The following is a 21,561-nucleotide window of genomic DNA, read 5'->3' on the forward strand; positions in this document are numbered from 1 at the left end:
TTGGATGGCTTTTGAAAATCCCATCCCAAAAAGCTAAAATGTAATGGTGATCAAACTGATCCCAAGAGAAAATGTTTATGGAAAGAAAAACTTAAATAGTTGGCCACAAAATACATGATGCTCTGGAGATTCCTGAATTCTTTGTTCAAAAGTGCTGTTTTAAAGAGTAGCAAGTTCTGTTTTAGTAATGGCAAATCACTTGAAAACACATAAGACTATAAACTGGCATGATTTCTGAAGACAAAAATGACACCCATCAATCGTCCTAGAATTCCTTGCAAGTATGAACAAAACAGAGAAATTTAACAAGCTGAAAAATGGGGAACAAACAAGTCAATCTGTATTCCAGAAGAGGGTTAACAACAAGATGCCCCACCAATTCATGTTAGGACAGGCGCTATTCATTATTACTGATCTGGCAGATGGGGTAAACTATGATGTGGAAAAATGTGTACTGACAAAATTATTTAAATTACTTAAGATTAAAGAGCATTATAAAACTTCAAAAGTTTCAACAACACTTGTTGATTGGGGGAAGAGAATCTAACTTTCACATCCGTCCTGATGGATTCGAACTGTCCACGAACAAACCAATATAAAAAGGTTTATTGAGACCAATAACAATTCTACTTGCACAATTCTTTTCGTTTAATTTAAACCCATTCCTCAATGACTAAATAAACCTAAATAAACCAGACCAAGCAAAACTAAGAGCACCTGTACCCGACCTTAGTGCTGCTTTAACATCATTCTTTAAACCAGACTAATTCAACTGTGCATATAGACAAGCCGAATTTACAATTAAGAATAATAAAAAACGAAGTGTCCTTATGAACAATCCAAAGAAAATGTGTGCCCAACCTGCAATAAGGATCAAAAGCAACAAAGGTGATGCCAGGTTTCATGGCCTCATCTTGACTACTCTTGTTTAAGTACTTCCAAGGGGATACAGCACAAATCAGAAAGGTCTTGAAAAGGGCACTGAAAATTATTAGACACATGGGAAGAGGAGAGCTTAAAAGGATGACAGAGGAGATAAGTAGTGACATGATGCAAGTGAACAAAAGGAAAAGAGTGAGAAAGTCAGTCAATCACATCCTCCTTCACATTCACTTATTATAATACTAAAGCCAGGAAGCTTCCAATTAAAGAATAACATATGTAATACATAATACACTGAGGGGCAGAGCTGTACTGATACCCAGCATGTCCACAGGTGGTGAACAGAGCCATGACCTTCAGGGAAGGTTAGCTGTGAAGTAAGTAGGGGGAACTCTGATGAATAAGCAGTTGTGGACCAAGCAATGACAGCACCACCAGGATGTGGTGAAGACAGCAGATGGCAATGGTTTCCCTCCTGAAAAGCCACATATATCTTTTGATGGTACTATGATATGGTGAGTACAGGTTGCCACTATAATAAGCCTGGCCAGCCCCCAGCTGTGGGTCTACAAGTCCTCAACGGCAGAGCAGGCAGAAGACGGTAGAATCTCAAAGGCTGTGAAGGTGCATGAAGGCGCAGCACAATGAGATCCCCAGTTGTCTTGGTCTCCTTGCCACTAGATCAAGGTCCCACTCTGTTAAGAGCCACGTGGAAGCTGATGTGCAACAGCTTCTCCACAATAAAAGAAGTCACGCACAGGCATCTTCCACACCTGTACAGAATACATTTTCAAACAATACCGTAAACCTGATAAGGACCTCAATGAATTAAAAATGGAGAACATTTAAACAGATTATTCCAGCCTGTGGACCAAATGCAGCCTGCAGAGCCATGGCATCTGGTCCACGGGGCTCTGCATAGGTCAGTAAATTTGGTGGCAGGGGAGCAGTGGCAACTGATACCACCACACTCCCTCACTGCCAAAATTCCCAAGCCCCAGGCAGTGGGTTGGAGACGGGCCACATCCTCCCACCCGGCATGGCCAGAGCTGGGCCAGGCCATGCCCCACTTCCCTCTGCAGAGCTAGGCTGGGGACGGGCCATGCCTCCTTCCCCCAGGTCTGGTTTGTTTGGGGCTGGGCTACACCCCTGCCTTGTCCGGACCAAGCTCCCTTCCCCTGTGCAGTTGGATCAGTGCTGGGCTGCCCCCTGCCCATCCTCAGCCCCACTGCACCTGCCCCAGGCACCAGATTGGGACCATCAGCCAGATCTGAACAGGGCGCTGCTCATCCAGCCCACTGAGCAAAAAGGTTGGCAATGACTGGATTATATAGTAAAATGATGAATTCTCACATACTCTGGAGCTTATTCTGGGCTCCCATGTCTGAAGGGAGTCACTTTCATAATCTTAGAGAATTTATATATAATAAATGTTTTTATTTTAAGATGCAGGTATCTTTTGTTCCTAAAAGTTAAGCCTTGTCATCTGCTGTTCTGAACCATGCAGGCAGCAGGGAAGCAGAAATGAATCATGCCAACTTCCTTCCAATGCTTAGGGAAGCTCAGGGCAGCAGCATCAGAAAGAACTGGAGGCATTTATTGGGAAAGAAAATCCAAGTGGAGATGTAAAATAGCAGAACTTCCTTATCTGCAAAACTGATGCAGGAATGAGAGCAAAGCTCACTCCTACAGCCAACAGGACTTCCAATTTATCAGACATCTACAAGACAGAGTTTATTATACAATATACAATCCCTGGACAAGGCCAAAGGCAGCCTTCTAATAGACGTGCCAACCCCCCACCACTTCAAATTATCTGAGAGCTAAGAAAGAAGAAAAGTAGGACTCTATTAGGTATTGCCTCTAAATTTTGCCAATGGTACTCTGGCTAAAAGTCTGAGCCACGTTATTAGACGTTATCTAAGATTTTTTCCAATTGTTGGAATGAGCCAGTGGAAAGTGACTGGTAATACCATCCAGCTGAGTTATTTCACATAATAGGATCCCACTGCAATAAAAGTAGGATCAAGCAGGTGAACCCTTATAAACTTAACCAGTTTTCAAAGCCCTCTTTAAAAAATAATTTCATTTTTTCTCCATCAGGATTTCACCCAAAAACTTATTTTCTCTTTTATATCTAGGACTAAAATCTCTTAAAAAAATTCTTCCTTCTGAGGTGGTGTTCTTAAAGTTATTCTAACAAAAAAAAAAAAAAAATTTTCAAATAAAAAAGAATACTTGTGGACAATCAATTTGGTCATGATTTCTATCATTGATTTGCTTCAAAATGTTAATCAAGGCTTGCACTTTGTAAGCAGGTTACAGCGATATGTTTGAATGTTTAATAAACCTGCACTGCTGGAGCAAAACAACACTGAGAGTCTCATGAAATGAAAGTTTCCACATCATCGGGGGGGGGGGGGGGGGGGGGGGGGGGGGGAATCACAGGACATCCAAAAAAGCAACTAACACCATCCTTTTGTAATTTTAAATTTTTCTTCTGTGACATGTTAAACACAGCTGGAGTTATAAAAGTTTCTTCATGACAAAAATCTGATCAACTATGTTGATATTCCATTCTACCCCAACGCTCGTGATTATTAATCCTGAACGGGAAGTTAACTCATGGAGAAAAAATGTGGTTGTCTAATAAAGAAACAACATGTTATTTTCAATAGCTGCTATTCAAATTAGTAGTTATTTACATAAAGTCTCATCTACAACTTCAAACCTTAAAATAAGATCAATATCAAACTGAAATACAGCGAGCTTTAAGACGAAACTAAAAACTACTTTCTCGGTCAGTTTGTGAGCTTTGCAACGGTATGTTCCCATTTTTCTCCTGTTTCTATGTGAAAAACCCATGTACACAGGGGATATCCAATGCAACTTTTAAAACAGAGTTACTTTTAGTTCTCTAAAGCAGTAGCACAAGGATGACTGTCAAAGGCAGCCTTATATAAAGATACTATAACTATTCAAGCTATAATTAATCCAAGTTGCTTCAAAAGTGGCCTCAAAATAGACAACATTTTTGAGGGAAACTACATTTCAGGTCCTCTTTAAAACCAGTTGAGAACTATGTTAGAGAGATATCAACAAGAGTTAATTATTGTACGACAAGTTACGCAGCACAGATTATTAGTGATGTTGGGACAGTGCTATAAAAGCTGCATACTACGAACATCACTATGAGGACAGCTAGTGCGCAGTTTAACGTGATTTGAGGTATAATTATATCCTGTCTATACTTCAATTATGGTACTGTCTTTAGCTGGGTCACCTGACACAGCTGAGTTTGTAATGTAGACAGGACATCAGGTATCATCACAGACTCCTACTCAAGTTTCTTTTTGCAGCCTGCAGTGTAAGGGAAGCACTGTACCTCTGTCAAAACGAAATCACATACTCTGCTCTCGTCTGCCAGCCTGACTCTGCAGAGAGGGGAGAAGGAGACTCACTTATAGTTTTCATGCCAGACAATAGAACAGCTTATGCCACAGGGGCTGGTTGCCTGGATAAAGTGCTAAGTGAAACACAGCAGAGATAAATACAGCTAAAGAGCACAGCGTGGGGAAAACCACCACCAGGATAGACACAGGCACAGAAGAAAGGGACCAACTATAACAAGTTTTATGTTGTGGGAGTGTAGGGAAGTATTAAAGCATAACAAAATTAGAATCTGTAATTTAATTAAACTGGCCTGATCTTTCTAGTTTGATCTACCAAATCAGAATTTTGGATCAGTTTTGATCTGCCAAAGAATTCCCGGTTCAAGATATTGCAGATTATTTTAAATGTTCCTTGACTAACCTCATGTGCCCACTTCGTAACCTGCAACAGAAGACTTGGGCGTATACCTCCCATGTTCTAATATAAATGCCCCATTTCAAAAGAGCTTTAATAATAAAATTAACAGCAAAGCATGCTATAAAAACAAGTTTGTAAAATAAGTAAAGCTTAAACCCTTGGTATAACAAAACTAGCAATGTATAAATGTTGGAACAGGCTAAGCATCAAACCCAGGCTTGAAGGCTTGACAAATTCACCCAGTACCTGTTGATTAAAAGTCTAGCAGTGTGTGTGCAGTATGTATGCCCCCTCCAAAGCTACAAGCCATACGAATTATAAGAAATAAAAAAGTTACGTACAGCATTCATTAGCAGTATATTGTCAATCTTCTTTTTATTTAGTGTGCCTGTGTTACATGACTACGCCTCTCATTTCTGTCACAGCAACTCACTCTTCGGTACACACTAGAATTCCTCTTTCCCAAACGAATCTTTTCCTGTGTTATCCTTCAGTGCATTTCTTTTTTCTTTCTCTGTTTCAACTACACTGAGTTCTTCCTTCCTTCTCCTATTTTCCCTGGAAATCTCTCCCCTCCACAGTACCTGCCTGTTTCTAATTTAACCCAGGGCCTTACAGAAAGCAAACTAATAATGTAACTAATAACCTGAGACACTGAGTGGTCAGATGATTAAGCCTACATACACTGAGCAAAACGTAATATAAAAGAGAGGAGCCTTCTACTCTGAGAAAAGAATAATGCCCTGGTTAGAAGTTAACTCTCAGGGGCCCAGCAGCGAGAATGGGGAGAGACTCTTCTGGGACCCTGTTTCTGAAGCACCTAACATAGACCTATGTCTGTTCAGTACAGTTTAAGTGCACTATTTAAGGCGAGTACTGAGAGGGACCTGTTTTGGGTTATTTGGGGCTGAAAGGCCCAGGTGACCCATCTGACCTAAGTAGAAGTCAAATGACAACTCCCATGAATCCCCTTCCAGCCCGAATGCCAACTGCATGGTTTCAAAGCAATGACTATTTACCCAACTGATGGAGATGTTAAAATCTAATCTGAACTATTAAACAGACAGCTTTCGATCCCCTTAAAAAAAAAAAAAAAAAAAAAAGGAATCAAAAGCAAAAAGAACGTAATGCTACTATTTGGCTTGAGAGAGTTTTCCGCAAGCCTTGGTTCACAGGACAGAAATGCATAACATTTTGATAGAGGCATCCAATGTCTTTTGGAGGATGTTTCTGTCCAAGGTTGGCTCAGCGAAATGGTCTGCTCACACAAACTGTCCCAGCATTACTTACTGTCTCTTAAGTACATGGTTCTTGTGTATTCCTATGTGCTGTATGTTATGAAGGAGCTACGTATTCGTTTCATTTGGCTGAGCACTATCTTCAATATCACCTAGGAAAGCTCAGAGCTTTTTCACTTAAGCCATTAATTTTCTTTCCCAGACTAAAATATACATACCACATTAGTAAAGCTTTTGTACGTGCAGGATTGCAGTTGGGTGCAAATAAAGAACTAACTGATCTGGGGAAACTGTTCCCAGTGACTTCTAAGCTAACATTAAATGTTAGGAACAATGGTAAGTTATGTATTTCATCCTAAAGAGGTATGGGTGAGACAAGTGCTATCAGTCTGCATAGGTAAAAAGATGCAACATTTTCTAGAACAGGTCTAAGGACAAAGATCTAAAAACTAGGTTTCATGAGTAGATGTAACTGGTAAAGAGACAGCAAGAAAAGAGGATGTACAGTTTTAACAAGTATAAAACTAGACCTTTTGTTTTCAAAGGCAATAGGAAAGAGTAGAATCAAGTGGAGAATACCAGGAGCCAGCCCAAACATTGGAACAAAGGGCAGACCGAGAGGCCAGTAAGAATCAATGCAGAACATACTTCAAATCTTACTTTTTGCATTGTCTCCATTTCTGCTGGCTAACTAATCCTCATCTGTCATCTGAATTTTGCAAAGCAAGCAAGTGCTATGTCATATTAAAGTTTTTAGATTAAAGGAAACCATTTTTTTAAGTCAACAGACTTAAGTTTGAATAGAGACTTATTAAAGGTGTGTGCTAGGGTTCGGCTACAACAGACCTTCACGGATAACAGAGGGGCTATTAATCCTGCTGGCTAAGTTTTACAAACAACTTTTCTGAAGTAAACAGTTGTTTTAAAAAAAAAAAAAAGATGAAATAATAATTTTATTGCAAGTTGTTAAATGTCCATTTCTCTAAAGATCTTGTAGAAGAAATTCATTAAACTTTTAAAAACCCAAACAGAAATGTTTAATTAAATATAGACATAAAAACTATCCATTTTAGAGAAGTGAATAATTAGATACTGGTAAAAATTAGGACTACTCATGGTAGCATTTTAACATGACATACTGTTGCCTTAAGTAGTCCTTCATAACTGTTTAAACTGTATGCTTTGAGTTATTTCTTAAGATCTACAAGGGGAGTAAAATCTGAAGGTCAGAAAAAAATGTTTGCAGGAGAATTTACTAATCTGGTCAGGTGACTAATGGTAATTCAATTTCACAACTCTCCCAAGGAGCTAACCCCTAAGAACTATGTGAAGTTGGGGGAAAACCAGTAAGCTTACCAGACAGTTTGGCTAACAAGTTTTTCATCTGCAGACAATTAAACCATGGATCTTAAAAAGTGAAAAAATCTACAAAAAAAAAGTGGCATTGAATTTTTTCCAAAAGGAAATTATGTTCCACCCTTTTTGAATTCATACATATATGACCAAAATTTCCTTGTATTTTCCATAAAAACTTTATATCTGGACTAAGATCAAGTGTGGAGACTTTCAGATCCAAGAGATAGTTTCCAAAAAGCTAAATGTGTATGTAAGAGGAGGTAATAATGAAAACTGTTCCACAATATTAACTATAATGGTTACTACCAATGAAAGCAAAAATATCATGTTACATTCAGGTAAATTAGCTTGATTTCCAAATAACAGTGTTGCATATAACATATATGAAATTTAACACCATGCACCTTTTTTCATCCTCTATATTTTTCCCAATTAAATCCATGGAACAAAAAAATAGAGCTTCTGAATATACAAAGGTCAGAAAGCCATGGTGTCCCTACCATCCATCCAGATATGCTGTAGCCTCTAAAACATGGAGGATGAAGCTTTAATCATGCCTCAAGGCAATGCCTTCCTATAATTTTGGCCTACTTCTTTTCAGTGACCGAAGACCACAAAACTCCACAATTTTATATTTATTTATTTACATAGACATATATGTATAAATAGACATGTACATATAAACACTGTGTTGCTTATGATTTTAAAGTATTGAGGGCCTAGGATGTATTGGAGTTTTTTGTTTGTTTTTTAAATTTCCAGTACAGATGAGGTTCACTGAATAATTATTTCTAACTTAAAATTTCTATAAATTCAAGCAGTTAAAAATCCTCATCAGTTAGCATTACCAAACAACAACAATTTCAAGAACTGTGAAATAAGTTAAAGACTGGTATGTAATTATACTAAGGCATTTCAATATAATGAAGAATCGCCTTGCCCGTGTTTCAGTCTTGGATTTTCTGATGCATAAAATAAATGAAATTCTTTGAACCTGCTTTTGTTACAGCCTCTTAGGTGAACATACTCCAAAACTTGATTTAAGTTAACATACGTTTAGTAAAAAGCAAACATCAGCTCTTAGTAGACTCAAATTGCTCTTGTCAAATATGTGCTGAATTGGTATTTTAGGACTTTCATAAAAGGAAGGACTTGAATTCCAGACTTTTACTACTTATCACAACTCTAAACATTTGAGGCTTAGATTGATAATAAACTGCCTTTCAGCAGTGTTTTCTTCCTCTAATCTGAAATTAATCTGAATTAAGAGCAAGGTATGTCTCCCTGAAGTTCTGATCCTGCTTTAATCAAGTAAGGCCCTAAACTTGTTAAATTTAAAATTAATATTATGTGTGTTACTCCATGTAAAAATTTTTTTTTAAATCCCCTTTTCTTTTTTATTCATTTGAAATAAGATCAGGACGTACCGTACATTCCCTCGAGTTAAACAGACACTTGCATATTATCTACACATTTTTTTTTTTACATATTTCTTATGGTGACATTCAGGATAGCTTTTCAGAAGTGTGATTTCAGCCAGAATAACTACACCATCAGTGACAAAGCTATCTATGTCCCTCAGTCTGACTGCTGCAGAAGTATTTTGAAAATAGAGCTTTTGAAACTGTGAACAAGTTATGCAGGTATAAAAATATATATAAAATGATTTGTGTATATTACACCTACACACACAATTTCTGTGCTGCCTCAAAATTGTTCACCTCCTCTCCTTCCCTTCCAAACAATTAGCCAAAAGCAGCAACTCAAATTAAGGCTGCAAAATCTGATTTTTTTTTATAGTAGCAGTTCTAAAAATTATGTATCAAACAAAACTTCCATATTTTTCACTCACTGTACAAGACAGCTCAAATGACCGTTACATTTGTAAAACAAAATTATTTCTCAATGGATACTCCCTTACACAATAACTTGCAACCTCAAAATAATTTTAATAACCACTCCACTCACACAAAATGGTGTTGTGGTTTGTTTTTTTTAGTATGAAAAAGAGTGAGACAATCCCGTGTTGTGCTGCAAACAGCAAGGCAGGAAAATATGTTAACACTCAAAAGGAAAGCCAAGTGTTACCAAACAACATTGTAACCTTTTAGTGTCATGGGCCCAATTTGAAAAGAACTCACTGTAGGCAGGGAAGAGCATTGCACCCCCCTGCAATCCTGAAAAAGCCACGCTGCTCTTTGCATCTGCTCTGCGAGGTCTACACTACTCTCACATTAATCCCTTCGAAAAGGGCCGGCTGGAGATTAACATTTGCAACGGGCAGATATTTACCTCTAACCTCACCTTCCAGCCAGATGACAACTAATTCAAAATGAAAAACAAACAAAAAAAAATCAGCTGAACATTCCCCGAAAGCTTGCAAAGAACACATTTTTCCAACTATCCAGTTGGTCTAATAAAAGATCGACCCAAAGAACCTTGTCTGCTGAACACTGCAAGAGGCCACGGGCTCCGTGTGGTTTCAAAAGCACCCTCCTTCCCCCAAGTTTCAAAAGTTACAGATTAAAAAAACAAAAAGGCCGTGAACACCCAAAAGTTGAATGCTTGTTTTGATCTCCAACTCCGAGTCTCCCAATGCCTATCGAAGGGGGGTTGTGCCTGCACACTTGCAAAGAACTTTTCCCACCCCCAAAGCTTGAGTTGATTTAATACAATTAAATAATCACCTCTCCCCAAAGAACATGAGCACTGCAAGAAGCCACAGCCTGCATCTGGTTTCAAAAGCACCCTCCTTTCCCCCAAGGTTCAAGTTATAGATTTAAAAACCCGAAGTCGAATGCTTGTTTTGATCTCCCCATGCCTGTCCAAGGGGGGTTGTGCCGGAAAAAATGCGGATTTGTGCTCTTAAAAGCGCACAGGAACTCCTCCCTTCCTCCACTAAGGATCGAGTTGGTCTAATAAAAGATCTCACATCTCCCCAAAGAAACCTGAACGCTGCAAGAAGCCAGGGGTGGTTTCGAAAGCACCCTCCAGCCCCCAAGTTTCACCAGCTACCGAGTTAAAAAAAAACAGCAACCAACCAACCACCCACGAAGTTGAATGGTTGTTTTGCTCTCCAACTCGAGAGTCTCCGCATGCCTGTGCAAGGGGTGTCCCCCCCCCTTTAAACTCGCAAACAACTTCCCTCCCTCCCCCCTGCTCGGATCCGTCTCCCCCTTTCCCTCTCGCTGTCTCGCAGGGTTGCGAGCAAACAATGCGGAGCGGCGGCGGGGCCCTGTGCTGTGGCAGGGCGGAGCAGGCCGGCAGCCCAAGAAAGGTCACCCGCCCCGCGGCTGCAAAACTTTGCAAGTTTGAGTCCCGGGCGCGGCCTCCTCCCTTCCCCTCCCCTCCCGGCCGGCTCTTACCCTTCTTGGCTTTGGGCGAGTGCCTCTTGCTGCGGTGCTGGGCTCGCTCCTCCTCTAGCGCGGCGGCGATCTCGGCGTTGTCTTCCCCATTGTACCAGACGAGCAGCTCCTGGCCCGGCTCGATGGGCTGCGCGGGGCAAAGACACAAGCGCGACAGCGGTCAGGTCCTAGGGCCGGGCCGGGCCGCCAGCGGCTGCACGCCGCGCCCGCCGCATACTTCCGACCCCCCTGGCTCGGGCTCGGGCTCGGGCTCGGGCTCGCCCACAGGAAGAGGGAGAGAGAGAAAAAACTCCCCGCGCCCTCCCCGCCCGCCTGCAGCCGCCGGGAGACGCGTTTGCTGCACGCGCCTCTGCTGGAAGGAGGACTGCAGTGGGACGGAGGCGGCGGAGCACGGGCAGCTCGTGCCGAGGAAGGTAAGGAGGAGAGGCAAGGGCAGCAGCTGGGAAACGAGCACCGCTTCCCACCCCTCCGCTGCTTTGAAGAAAGGGCTTTTTAAAACCAGGTCTGAAAGTGCCGGGGGGGTGGAGGGGAGGGCTGCACGCGCTTCTGTCCGACGCTGTTTCTGAACAGGTTTTGAGAACGGGATTGCCGCCATGCACTCGCTTAAATTGTCGAGTTTAATGCAGCTTTAAATTTCCTCTTGTCGCTGCATTAAACTGCAATGACTGGAGCCTTGTGCAGACGAAACCGAGCTGCCGGGGGAGCCATCGGGTACGGACTATCCACGACAACAAAAACAGTGCCCTGTTCAAGCTGACAGCTCGCCGCGGCCTGGAAGGCAGCCGTCCCCAAACTCTGCCAGCTTCCACACCTCCCATGGAAAAACATACAACCCTAAGTACCGCCAGCACATGTTTCAGTTCAACCCTAAGTACCGCCAGCAATTTTTTGTCTCACAATTATAATAAATTTGCGAACATACACCACTGACAGGTTGTCTGCAATGCACTGGTGGCACCTGTAACACAGATTGGGAACCGCTGGTATAAGGTTTATAGGCAAAGGGCTCAGAAGAAAGAGTCGCTTAGGTACAGTGGAATTATTTTTATATATAACTTTATTAATAATATAAATGCCAAAAGAGGTTTATTTGCGTGTTTAAACAAACAACTTTTGACAGTTATATTATTAATAAAGTTCTTACACGCACTTTCCTTTTATTCAAAAGGAAAAAGGAATAAAAAAAGCAAGTCGGGTTTATTCAGGTTAATATTCTGATCTATCTGCACTGTTGCCAAGCTGATCAATAGTTGAGTCAATGCTTTACTTGGTTATTTCACCTTACCTTAAAAACCATCAAGGCCTTCATTTGTAGTGCATCCCCAATTTTAGCCCAATAAAAGAATCTGTGTGCCCGTATTTTTCAGAAGAAAAACAACATCTTTCAGACACTTCTATTGTTGTGAACAACTGCACTCATAGGCGAGAACAAACAGTAAATGCCTTTCTTTCTCTTGACCCCAATCACTCCTTTCTGTGATTGAAAAATGTGCTATCAGAAATAGGTAATTACTTTAAAAATTAAATCCTAAAAGAAAAAAAAAAATCTCAAACTATTATTCCAAGTTTCACCTCAGCCAAAGCAGAGAAGTTCTAAGAAATAAAACCTGACTTCTTTTACTGAGTTTTTGTCAGTAGATCTCAAAATGCTGCACAAAGAGAGTCCTTATCTTTATACCCTTGCAGGCCAGAAAGAAGAACACATTCACATGCGAGCCATCAATGTTATAACCATGCTGTTTGAGCAATCCTTCATGACTTAAGGGGGAGGAAAGGCCTAGAATTAATCTTGCCTCTAACTGACTGGAAGATAGAAATCACCAAGCATCATTAAAATTATCATTTCTCCTAAAAAAAAAAAAAACTAAAGAAAAAAAACCCTCAGGTTTTTTGGTTAATAAAACACACTCATGGTTCCCTATTCCCCTCTACAGCCAATCCTGAGGTCCTGCTCATGGTCCTGCATCCTGCTCAGCTGAGTAGTGTGGAAAGTGTTTGCAAAGCTACATGCCCACTCCAAACGGACTTGACAAGAACTGGACTGAGTAACGCTTTATTCATTTTTTTTTTAACTCACTGTATTTGAAAACTAGTTTGGGAAGAATGGCAATAAGTAAAATTACTCTGAGTACGTACGTGATAAATGGGATTCCTTTACTACAAGCAGCAACTTGCACAATTGGCACTGGTGTAAGTCTGTTGAAAAAACAAGCCTCAACAAACAGAAGTACTGTTATGATTCAGGTTTCAAATTTCTGGTGTAAGTAAAAGGTTGTTAACTTTGTTAAGGAACAATTTATATAAATAGTATTGAAATGTATTTAATAGACTCCACCTCAACTGAGCAATAATTGCATCATTCTGATGGAAAGGGGAAAGCATGCAGTACGTTTAAAAACATCCCTTGTTTTAACATAAGTATTTTTATATTTTAATGTATGCATATCAGTGCTATTTTCTCCCCATTGCTAAATTCCAGAACATCCTATTATTCTGTTAATTCTTACAATCAAGAAAGTAATAGTATTTATCGCTGAGAATCCAAGGCCCATCAGACATTACAATTAAGACAGGATTAACCTGTTAAATCGGGCCATAAATAGTAACTCGGCCTTCCATTCAGGTAACTAATAGATTGACAAAGTGGGAAACCTGCCACAAAAAATATTCCACAAAACATTTTTCCACAGTAACACTTCTGTGTTTCCATTGTGCCTAAAATGGAACATGTGGCAGGGTAACCCTACCATGCAGCCTGATGCTGGCTGCAGGCTGGGGCTTAGTTGACAACTTCCCTGTTGGCAGGCTGATTGCCATGTGAGACAGCCCTGTGTGGGGCTGCCCCTCATGGTTTTCAGGGTGCCAACTTGAGGGGAGCTCACCAGCTGTGCTGGGATGCCAGGTCCCCACTACCCAGCATAACACATGCCTTGCTCTGTAGCTCCAGCAGGGATCGAAGAATAAGGCACATTCTGGTTCATAGATTCATAGATGTTAGGGTCAGAAGGGACCTCAATAGATCATCAAGTCTGACCCCCTGCATAAGCAGGAAAGAGTGCTGGGTCTAGATGACCCCAGCTAGACGCTCATCTAACCTCCTCTTGAAGACCCCCAGGGTAGGGGAGAGCACCACCTCCCTTGGGAGCCCGTTCCAGACCTTGGCCACTCGAACTGTGAAGAAGTTCTTCCTAATGTCCAGTCTAAATCTGCTCTCTGCTAGCTTGTGGCCATTGTTTCTTGTAACCCCCGGGGGCGCCTTGGTGAATAAATCCTCACCAATTCCCTTCTGTGCCCCCGTGATGAACCTATAGGCAGCCACAAGGTCGCCTCTCAACCTTCTCTTGCGGAGGCTGAAAAGGTCCAGTTTCTCTAGTCTCTCCTCGTAGGGCTTGGTCTGCAGGCCCTTGACCATACGAGTTGCCCTTCGCTGTACCCTCTCCAGGTTATCCGCATCCTTCTTGAAGTGTGGCGCCCAGAATTGCACACAGTACTCCAACTGCGGTCTGACCAGCGCCCTATAGAGGGGAAGTATCACCTCCCTGGACCTATTTGTCATGCATCTGCTGATGCACGATAAAGTGCCATTGGCTTTTCTGATGGCTTCGTCACACTGCCGGCTCATGTTCAACTTGGAGTCCACTAGGACTCCGAGATCCCTTTCCACCTCTGTGCCACCCAGCAGGTCATTCCCTAGGCTGTAGGTGTGCTGGACATTTTTCCTCCCTAGGTGCAGCACTTTGCATTTCTCCTTGTTGAACTGCATCCTGTTGTTTTCTGCCCACTTGTCCAGCCTATCCAGGTCTGCCTGCAGCTGTTCCCTGCCCTCCGGCGTGTCCACTTCTCCCCATAGCTTTGTGTCATCTGCAAACTTGGACAGAGTACATTTCACTCCCACGTCCAAGTCGCTGATGAAGACATTAAAGAGTATCGGTCCAAGGACCGAACCCTGCGGGACCCCACTGCCCACACCCTTCCAGGTCGAGACCGACCCATCCACCACGACTCTTTGGGTGCGACCCTCTAGCCAATTCGCCACCCACCGGACTGTGCAGTCATCCACATCACAGCCTCTTAATTTGTTCACCAGTAAGGGGTGGGATACCGTATCGAAGGCCTTCCTGAAGTCCAAGTATACGACATCCACCCCTCCTCCTGTGTCCAGGCGTTTCGTAACCTGGTCATAGAAAGAGACTAGGTTGGTCAGGCACGATCTGCCCGCCAACAAACCCATGCTGGTTTCCCCTCAGCATAATTTGTCCTGCCGGGCTCTCACAAATGTGAGCCTTGATAATTTTTTCAAATACTTTACCAAGGATGGAGGTGAGACTGACCGGCCTATAGTTGCCCGGGTCCTCCTTCCTCCCCTTTTTGAAAATGGGGACCATGTTGGCCCTTTTCCAGTCCTCCGGGACTTGGCCCGGGCGCCATGAGCATTCGAATATTCCCGCCAGTGGCTCTGCAATGACGTCGGCCAGTGCCTTCAGCACCCTCGGATGGAGCCCATCCGGGCCTGCCGACTTAAAGGCATCCAGTTCTTCCAAGTGACTCTGCGCCACCTCAGGATCTACGCATGGAAGTCTGGCGCCTGGAAGTCAGGTGTCAGGTGATGGTGAGCTACATGGCTCAGTGAGTCCTGAAAGGTTGATTGCCTTTTCCACATTTGCTCTGGAGCTGCAGAGCAAGACACTGGATACATCCCAGCCATGGGGGGACCCTGGGATCAACGAGAAGTTCTTGATCCCAGGGCTGCTGTGGGCTAAGACCTTTAACAAGCGCACACGTAGTCCACCTGTATACATGGTTTTCTGACATCCCCAGCACATGGGGACCACAGGATCAGGGAACCTCTCCCTGATCCCAGGGCAACAGGACCTTAAAAAAACTGCGTGCAATTGTTTCTCTGGTATTTGCAGTTCTGAGGCTGGGGCTGAGAACTGGCCCTGGGACTGAACTGGAGTCTTGATCTGGCCCCAGTGTAGTCTTGGGGCTGGGACCAAACATAAGCTGATTGTCAGTCCCAGCCCTGGGACCACAATGGAGTCCTGATGCAGCCCTGGTGTGGTCCAGGCCCTGGGACCAACAAGCAGCTGACTGTCAGTCCATGTCCTGGGACCACACTGGTTGCTTTCACTTTGGTCTTGAGATCTTGGTCCTGGGCTCCCCCTCCACTAGCAAGTAATAATGGCAAGAACGGATTCTAATCCATGATCCCAAAATCGTGCATCCTGCCAAGCACGTGCGGTATGGCAGGAGGCGTGCTTGTTGGGATCAGATCCCATGGCACCATTAAATGAATGTGCACCAGGAACCCCAGTAAAACATGGCTGTTCATGCTTCCAAACCTAAGAGTGTTAAGGCCAAAGTTAAATCAAAGCAACCTAAATAGATGTATGCCAGGTTTAAAAAAAACCAAAAACAATCTAAGATTATAAAGAGACTTGCGCAAATTTTAAAATACACCCTTTAATTAAACCAATGTAATCTTTTTATATAAAGAAAGCATTAGACTGTTTTCTATTTAAAGTTTTGGAGAGCCAATGGAATAAACTCTGAGTAGCTTATTATTTCCTTCTTTGATAGTTAGGAATGAAGAGAAAGCTCCTGCTTCAAAGAACCTGTTCTTTAAACCAACAACCTACAGAGAACATAGAATGATGAAGTTAAGCAATCAACTTCACTCTGTATTTGGATGATTTTCCTTTTCTAATCAACTAAGAACTTAAAACACTAAACCTAAATCAGTGTCTAAATAAGACCACCTGACCCAGTTTTTCTAAAATGAGATGCTGTCATCCATAATCCAAGCTTGGGCAATTAGAACAGATCTTAGGCTAGCAATACTTTTAAAACAAGAACTCTACTTTAAAGAAACCCTGAATCACTTGATTTTTTTAAAGCGTACCATGTACAAAATTGTACGTACAAGTGTTCAGAAGATCCAAGAAAATTCTCATGGTTTTGTTCCACTCAGCAAACTCCTACCCACAACACCCCCGGGTAAGTGTAAATGCATTTGTTCCTCTGGTAGAAACTCTACCAGGACTGACTTGTACCCTCCTGGAGTACAGTCAGTTTAGTTTTCTACCAGAACTGCCATTTGTGGTTTGCTAGAAACTATGTGCACACGTGTACACTTTGGGTTTCCCTGGGGAAACTGCGATTTTCCTGGTAGAAGCCTAACACTCGTGCACACCCTACGAGTACCATCTTTGTTTTGACTTCTTAATACCAGCCCGGTAAAGGTTAGACATAGTTTACCAGCAACGTTTGTCTCATGAGATCCTAAATTCTTCAGTAAAAGAAATGTCTTTTACTACATCCCGATTCACCACCCAGCACAACAAGGACCTGATTTCATTTGCAGCAGCACTGAACTCTACATACGAGTGTTTCTACGCATATGCTGTGTTCACACCTGAAAAAAAATCAAATTCCATTCTTTGATTTACAGTTGTGTCACTTCATAGCAAGGTCCCAAGCTTGTTATCTATTTACCGTTGGAAAAAACAGCTTTCCCTAAATACGTTTCACCTTAAGTTGGGCACAGCTTTACAGTCAAGCTGATTCTTAAAACACTTTGAAGTTGAGTTTTCACTGCTAGTTCTATTTAGTTAATATTTAAAGACATAATCCTGTAAGTACTGTATCCTATGGACAGTTTCCAAGAACTTTAACATACTTCTCAACTGTCACTCAATGGTGTTTTTTAATGGAGTTTTGAAAAACAATTATGAGTTTAAATAGTTGTGGCAAGGCAGCCCCCGGTTGCATATATGTATATTAGGGAACACGTATGCAAAACTGCCTCCCAATACTGTCTATTCTAACTTGAAAGCATCAGCTTGTGAGATGTGAAGAATGTTATTCACTTCTCCTTTTAAAACTCTATCCAAGGCCTCATTAGAACAGAAAGTCCCAAACGTGCAATTCTGCTGTTAGCTACTAACAGACACAATAAAGAAAATGAAATATCTACATGGCTTTGAGATTCTATTCTAGCAAACGAGCTCAGACAGACTCTGCTCATCTTGGCCAAGTGGTTTTCTTAAACTTTATGATAATATGTTCACATTTTGAAATCAAGCTACTTAAATTACAGACTAAAAATCCACAAGAACGTAAGAGAAATTTGGAATAATTAAATGGGAGCTATTTTTAATTGTGTGTGAAAACCTTTTAAATGCCAACTAATCAAATAACGATAAAAAGCTACATAGATGCCAGCATTACAACATTTATTTTTCCTTATTTTCGCGACCAAGTAAAATACACTTAATTTTATTCTTTTTCGTGAATCACTGCAGTAAGGGTCAGGGCAATTAGTTGTGTGCCCGAGGTGGTAAGTTCATGACAATTTTAAAAGGCTAGGACATTGAACATAAATACACCACAACAGTTCTGTGAGAGAACAGCAGTGACACTGCAAATCTTCCTAAAGGCATGCTGACTGCAAGAGTACTCAAACTAACATGGAGAGTATTTCAGCCATCTGAATAAATTTATGGTATCTGTGGTACATGCCATTTCAAAAAAGGGCATATTCTCTGCCCTAGCTAACTTAGTATCTGAATCAGTCAAAGAATGTTAGTTGATTATAGGAGGCAGGCCCATTTAAACAAATAAATGTTAATTAATATTAGAGTGTGTTATCAATGGACACAGAACTATATGCTATTTTTTTTTATATGTTTTATTTTTAAAAAAAAATTAAAAATGACCACCACGGAAAGAGTAAACTCTACTAAAAGAAATGAGGGTTCCTTAAGAAAGAAGCCATTTGAGGCATGTATGGTGACTTAAACTAATCCGATAGAAGGAATGATTTTGTATATTTTAAACTGTTCCATGTGGCAATATGCCTCTTCAGCCTCAAGAAATCGGAAATCTTTCCTACGTGATCCTCTGTCCATTTGTTCAGTCTTTGCAGCTATTATTTACATGCTTCTCTTTCCAATAGTTTAACCTTGGGAATCTGCCTCCTATAAACACACACGTCACTGAGCACTTACGTAGTTATTTCAGATAGCTACAAAATACTAGGTTTTGCAGCACTGTGGATCAAGCAAGTTTCCTTAATATCCATTTCCTTTAATTTAATTATAGTTACCATGACATCGTTGAGGAGTACCAAACAAAATTCCAGATTAAAAACAAGTATTCTTATTGAAAACTTACAAAGTATAATTACTGCCTAACACACATTTCTTTTTAGTGCATGTTGTAGTATCTAAGGCTGCTTACAGAAGTGAAAAAAACCTGGCAATTTAAAACTCGGTGTGCCCCTCCACCAAGCCCAGCGCATGCCCAGAAGAGGCAGCACATTAGTTGGACCTGGCTTGCCCAATATCAGTATAGATCAAGTAGGTGCTTTAGTGGGGCTTTTTGGGCATTTTTATCTAAACAGCTGATTGAATCGGCTTTAAATAAAAGCGTCAAAAAGCCCTGCTGAAGCACCCAATTTATACGTATGCTGCGGAGCCAGGTCAAACTAGCGTGCTGTTTCTTCCCAGAAAGTGCAATTTTTTGTTTTTTATGTCTGTCAGCAGCTAAAGTGACTCTCCAAAGCTTGGACTGTATTAGGAAACTGACCCTATATAGAAGGTAAAAAGTTGCCAAGAACCCTTTTAACCTCCACTGTTAAAATGTTTTTCTTCATTGCTTCACAAGGCGTGACAAACTAGAAGGGTAAGAGTTTAGCCAATAACCCCCTCCTCAAAAAAGTATATGAATAGGAAGGGCAAAAATACTGAAACAAATGCTTTCAAATGTAACGGACAATCTGCATTGCTGTAGAGGTAGATCTATTTTGGGGGTGGCCAGAGTTACTCACCCTGGGAGCCACATCTGATCCCCCACCAAAGTTCAAGAGCTGGAGAGCAAGCGGGGGGTGCTGAGTGACCCAGAGTGGAGTTGACCCCCCCCAACCACTGAGCCACTCTGGCTTTCCCTGCGGGGAGCATGCCCCAGGGTAAGCGCTGCAGCTGCAGTCCTCGCCCCAGCAGCCCGATGCCTGAGCTGGCAGTCTTGGAGGGAGAGAAGGAAGGAGAAGGGTGGGCTTGGGGCGTGCTCCTAAGTGGGAAAGCTGGAGCGGTGGGAGGTGCAGGGCTGCGCTGTCTCCTGGAGCCGCCTCCGGGAGAAGTGGGCAGGACTTCGGCCAATTTCGAGAGAGCCCCAAGTACTGTGTCGGCAAGCTGCATGCAGCTTGCGAGCCACAGTTTGTTCCACCGTGGATATATTTACTTCCTGTTATTACGTATGAGTTTATACATTTTTTTTGCCAATGGGAGGCAGCATTGGAATGGGAGCCTGTTTTTATAACCTGTGCTGTTACCATTTACTGCACAGGAAACCACACATCTATGTATTTAAAACTTGCAATGAATAGAGTTTAGTCAAATCCATACTTGGCATCTGAAAAACAGCCAGGCTTTCAGGTCTTTGTGTAGAAGTACTAAGTGGCTTCAAACAGACTCTGTTGTGCAACAGAAGTTGCAGGAAATAAATACAAAAAAAAACTTTACAAAAACTGAATGGATTTTTTATGCTAATTTATTTCATACAGAATTTCTCATATTTGGAAAAAAGTAGTAGATCTGCAGGTAGAAAACTCAAAACTATTTTTTTCTTCCCATCTAGTTTCCAAACTGATCATACGATGCGACAGATCTCAGTTTTCTACACTAATAATGTGGATTCTATCAGTAGCTTCTGATCAGGAAGTGCTATTTGACTGTGTGAACTACATGGGGTGACTAGTAATGGGAAGACAAGACCTATTAGGACTGAATCCATCCCAATGGGAGAGTGTAGTCCAATTACAAGGACCATTTCAAATACTGAAGTGATACATTTGTGAACAGAGATAATCTGTACCATCAATAACTCTTAGCTTCCATTACCAGCATAACCCATCAGGTAGTAACCATCAATGCGAAGAATAAATTCAAAAGCTTTGTTCCTGTTGTTGCTTACCGACTGATTCAAAGACTACATCATTGCAGAAAGGATGCAGTGTGTTACACCACAGTGACTCCAGAAGCCAGGGCCTAGTAATTTGGGGTCAGGGCCCACTGCTGAATTCAGGATATGGAGCCCCATTCTGGACACGTGTCAGAGGCAGTGGGTGAGCAATAGCTGCATTAATCCCTGCAGCTCCCTTATGTTGCTCACCTCACCATCACTGCCTCTAGCTCCAGATCCAGCCCACGAAGAGCCCTGCATCTGGCCTTGGGGGCTGGTTGAGTTAGACACCCCTGCTGCAGACCATACATTTAAAAATCATGCAGTTCAGAGAACAGGTGTAGAACAATTTTAAGCTTACTAAACTACCGCATCACATCAAGGCACTGTTAAGATATAAAAGCCTCAATACTGAATGATATCATATCCATAGCTTCTTATCCTTAGGTGACCACCAGTTTACTTTCAGATGTCTATCTTTTGCTGGCATATAAAATAAGACACAGCTGTTTGCCATAGCGATGGCAAAGATAAATGTACATCATACTACATTACCTTATTTGAAACAGCTATCAGTGTATATTAATACTTCCCTTAATCACAGGTGCAAAAGTCCAGAACAAAGCAGAACTAGCCTTTTAAAATTCTTACAACATATTTAAGCCTCTGAAGTAGTGGGATTGTTTTTTGTTGAGGATATAAAATGCATCTTAGGCTATGCATTCTGAAATACAAAAAACTGCTTCACAGAAACATTCTGCAAAACTGAGTCTGGGAGATCCACAATCTTTTTTGTTGTTGTTGTTTTCTGAAAATCTCTCAAGCTGGCTATTGTGAATAACGTGTATCTTGAGCATCCTTGGCAACTGAAGAGTCAACAGTAATCACTTACAGTAAGTTTTGCACATAAATTTGTATTTACAGTGGCAACATAATGGGGCTTTGGATGG

The 21,561-nt window shown here is 41.7% G+C and overlaps 1 protein-coding gene and 1 long non-coding RNA gene across 4 annotated transcripts in view; one reads left to right on the plus strand and one right to left on the minus strand.

The window, feature by feature from the left end:
- The window catches only part of PRDM2 (PR/SET domain 2), a 109,662-nt gene that overhangs the window by 51,135 nt on the left and 36,966 nt on the right, over positions 1 to 21,561 (minus strand). For all 3 annotated transcript variants that reach the window (XR_009456171.1, XM_059716258.1, XM_059716259.1), the window contains exon 6: positions 10,652 to 10,778. Coding sequence is in view for 2 of the 3 variants with exons in the window: in XM_059716258.1 (XP_059572241.1) it covers positions 10,652 to 10,778 (127 nt within the window). In the remaining variant the exon portion in view is untranslated. The remainder of the gene's footprint in view (positions 1 to 10,651; positions 10,779 to 21,561) is intronic.
- LOC132244596 (uncharacterized) lies at positions 10,792 to 12,782 on the plus strand. Its single transcript, XR_009456187.1, has 2 exons — positions 10,792 to 11,064; positions 12,586 to 12,782. It is a non-coding gene; the product is annotated as an uncharacterized LOC132244596 (long non-coding RNA).

This window comes from Alligator mississippiensis, chromosome 13 (genome assembly GCF_030867095.1).
Source record: "Alligator mississippiensis isolate rAllMis1 chromosome 13, rAllMis1, whole genome shotgun sequence".
Lineage (NCBI taxonomy): Eukaryota > Metazoa > Chordata > Crocodylia > Alligatoridae > Alligator > Alligator mississippiensis.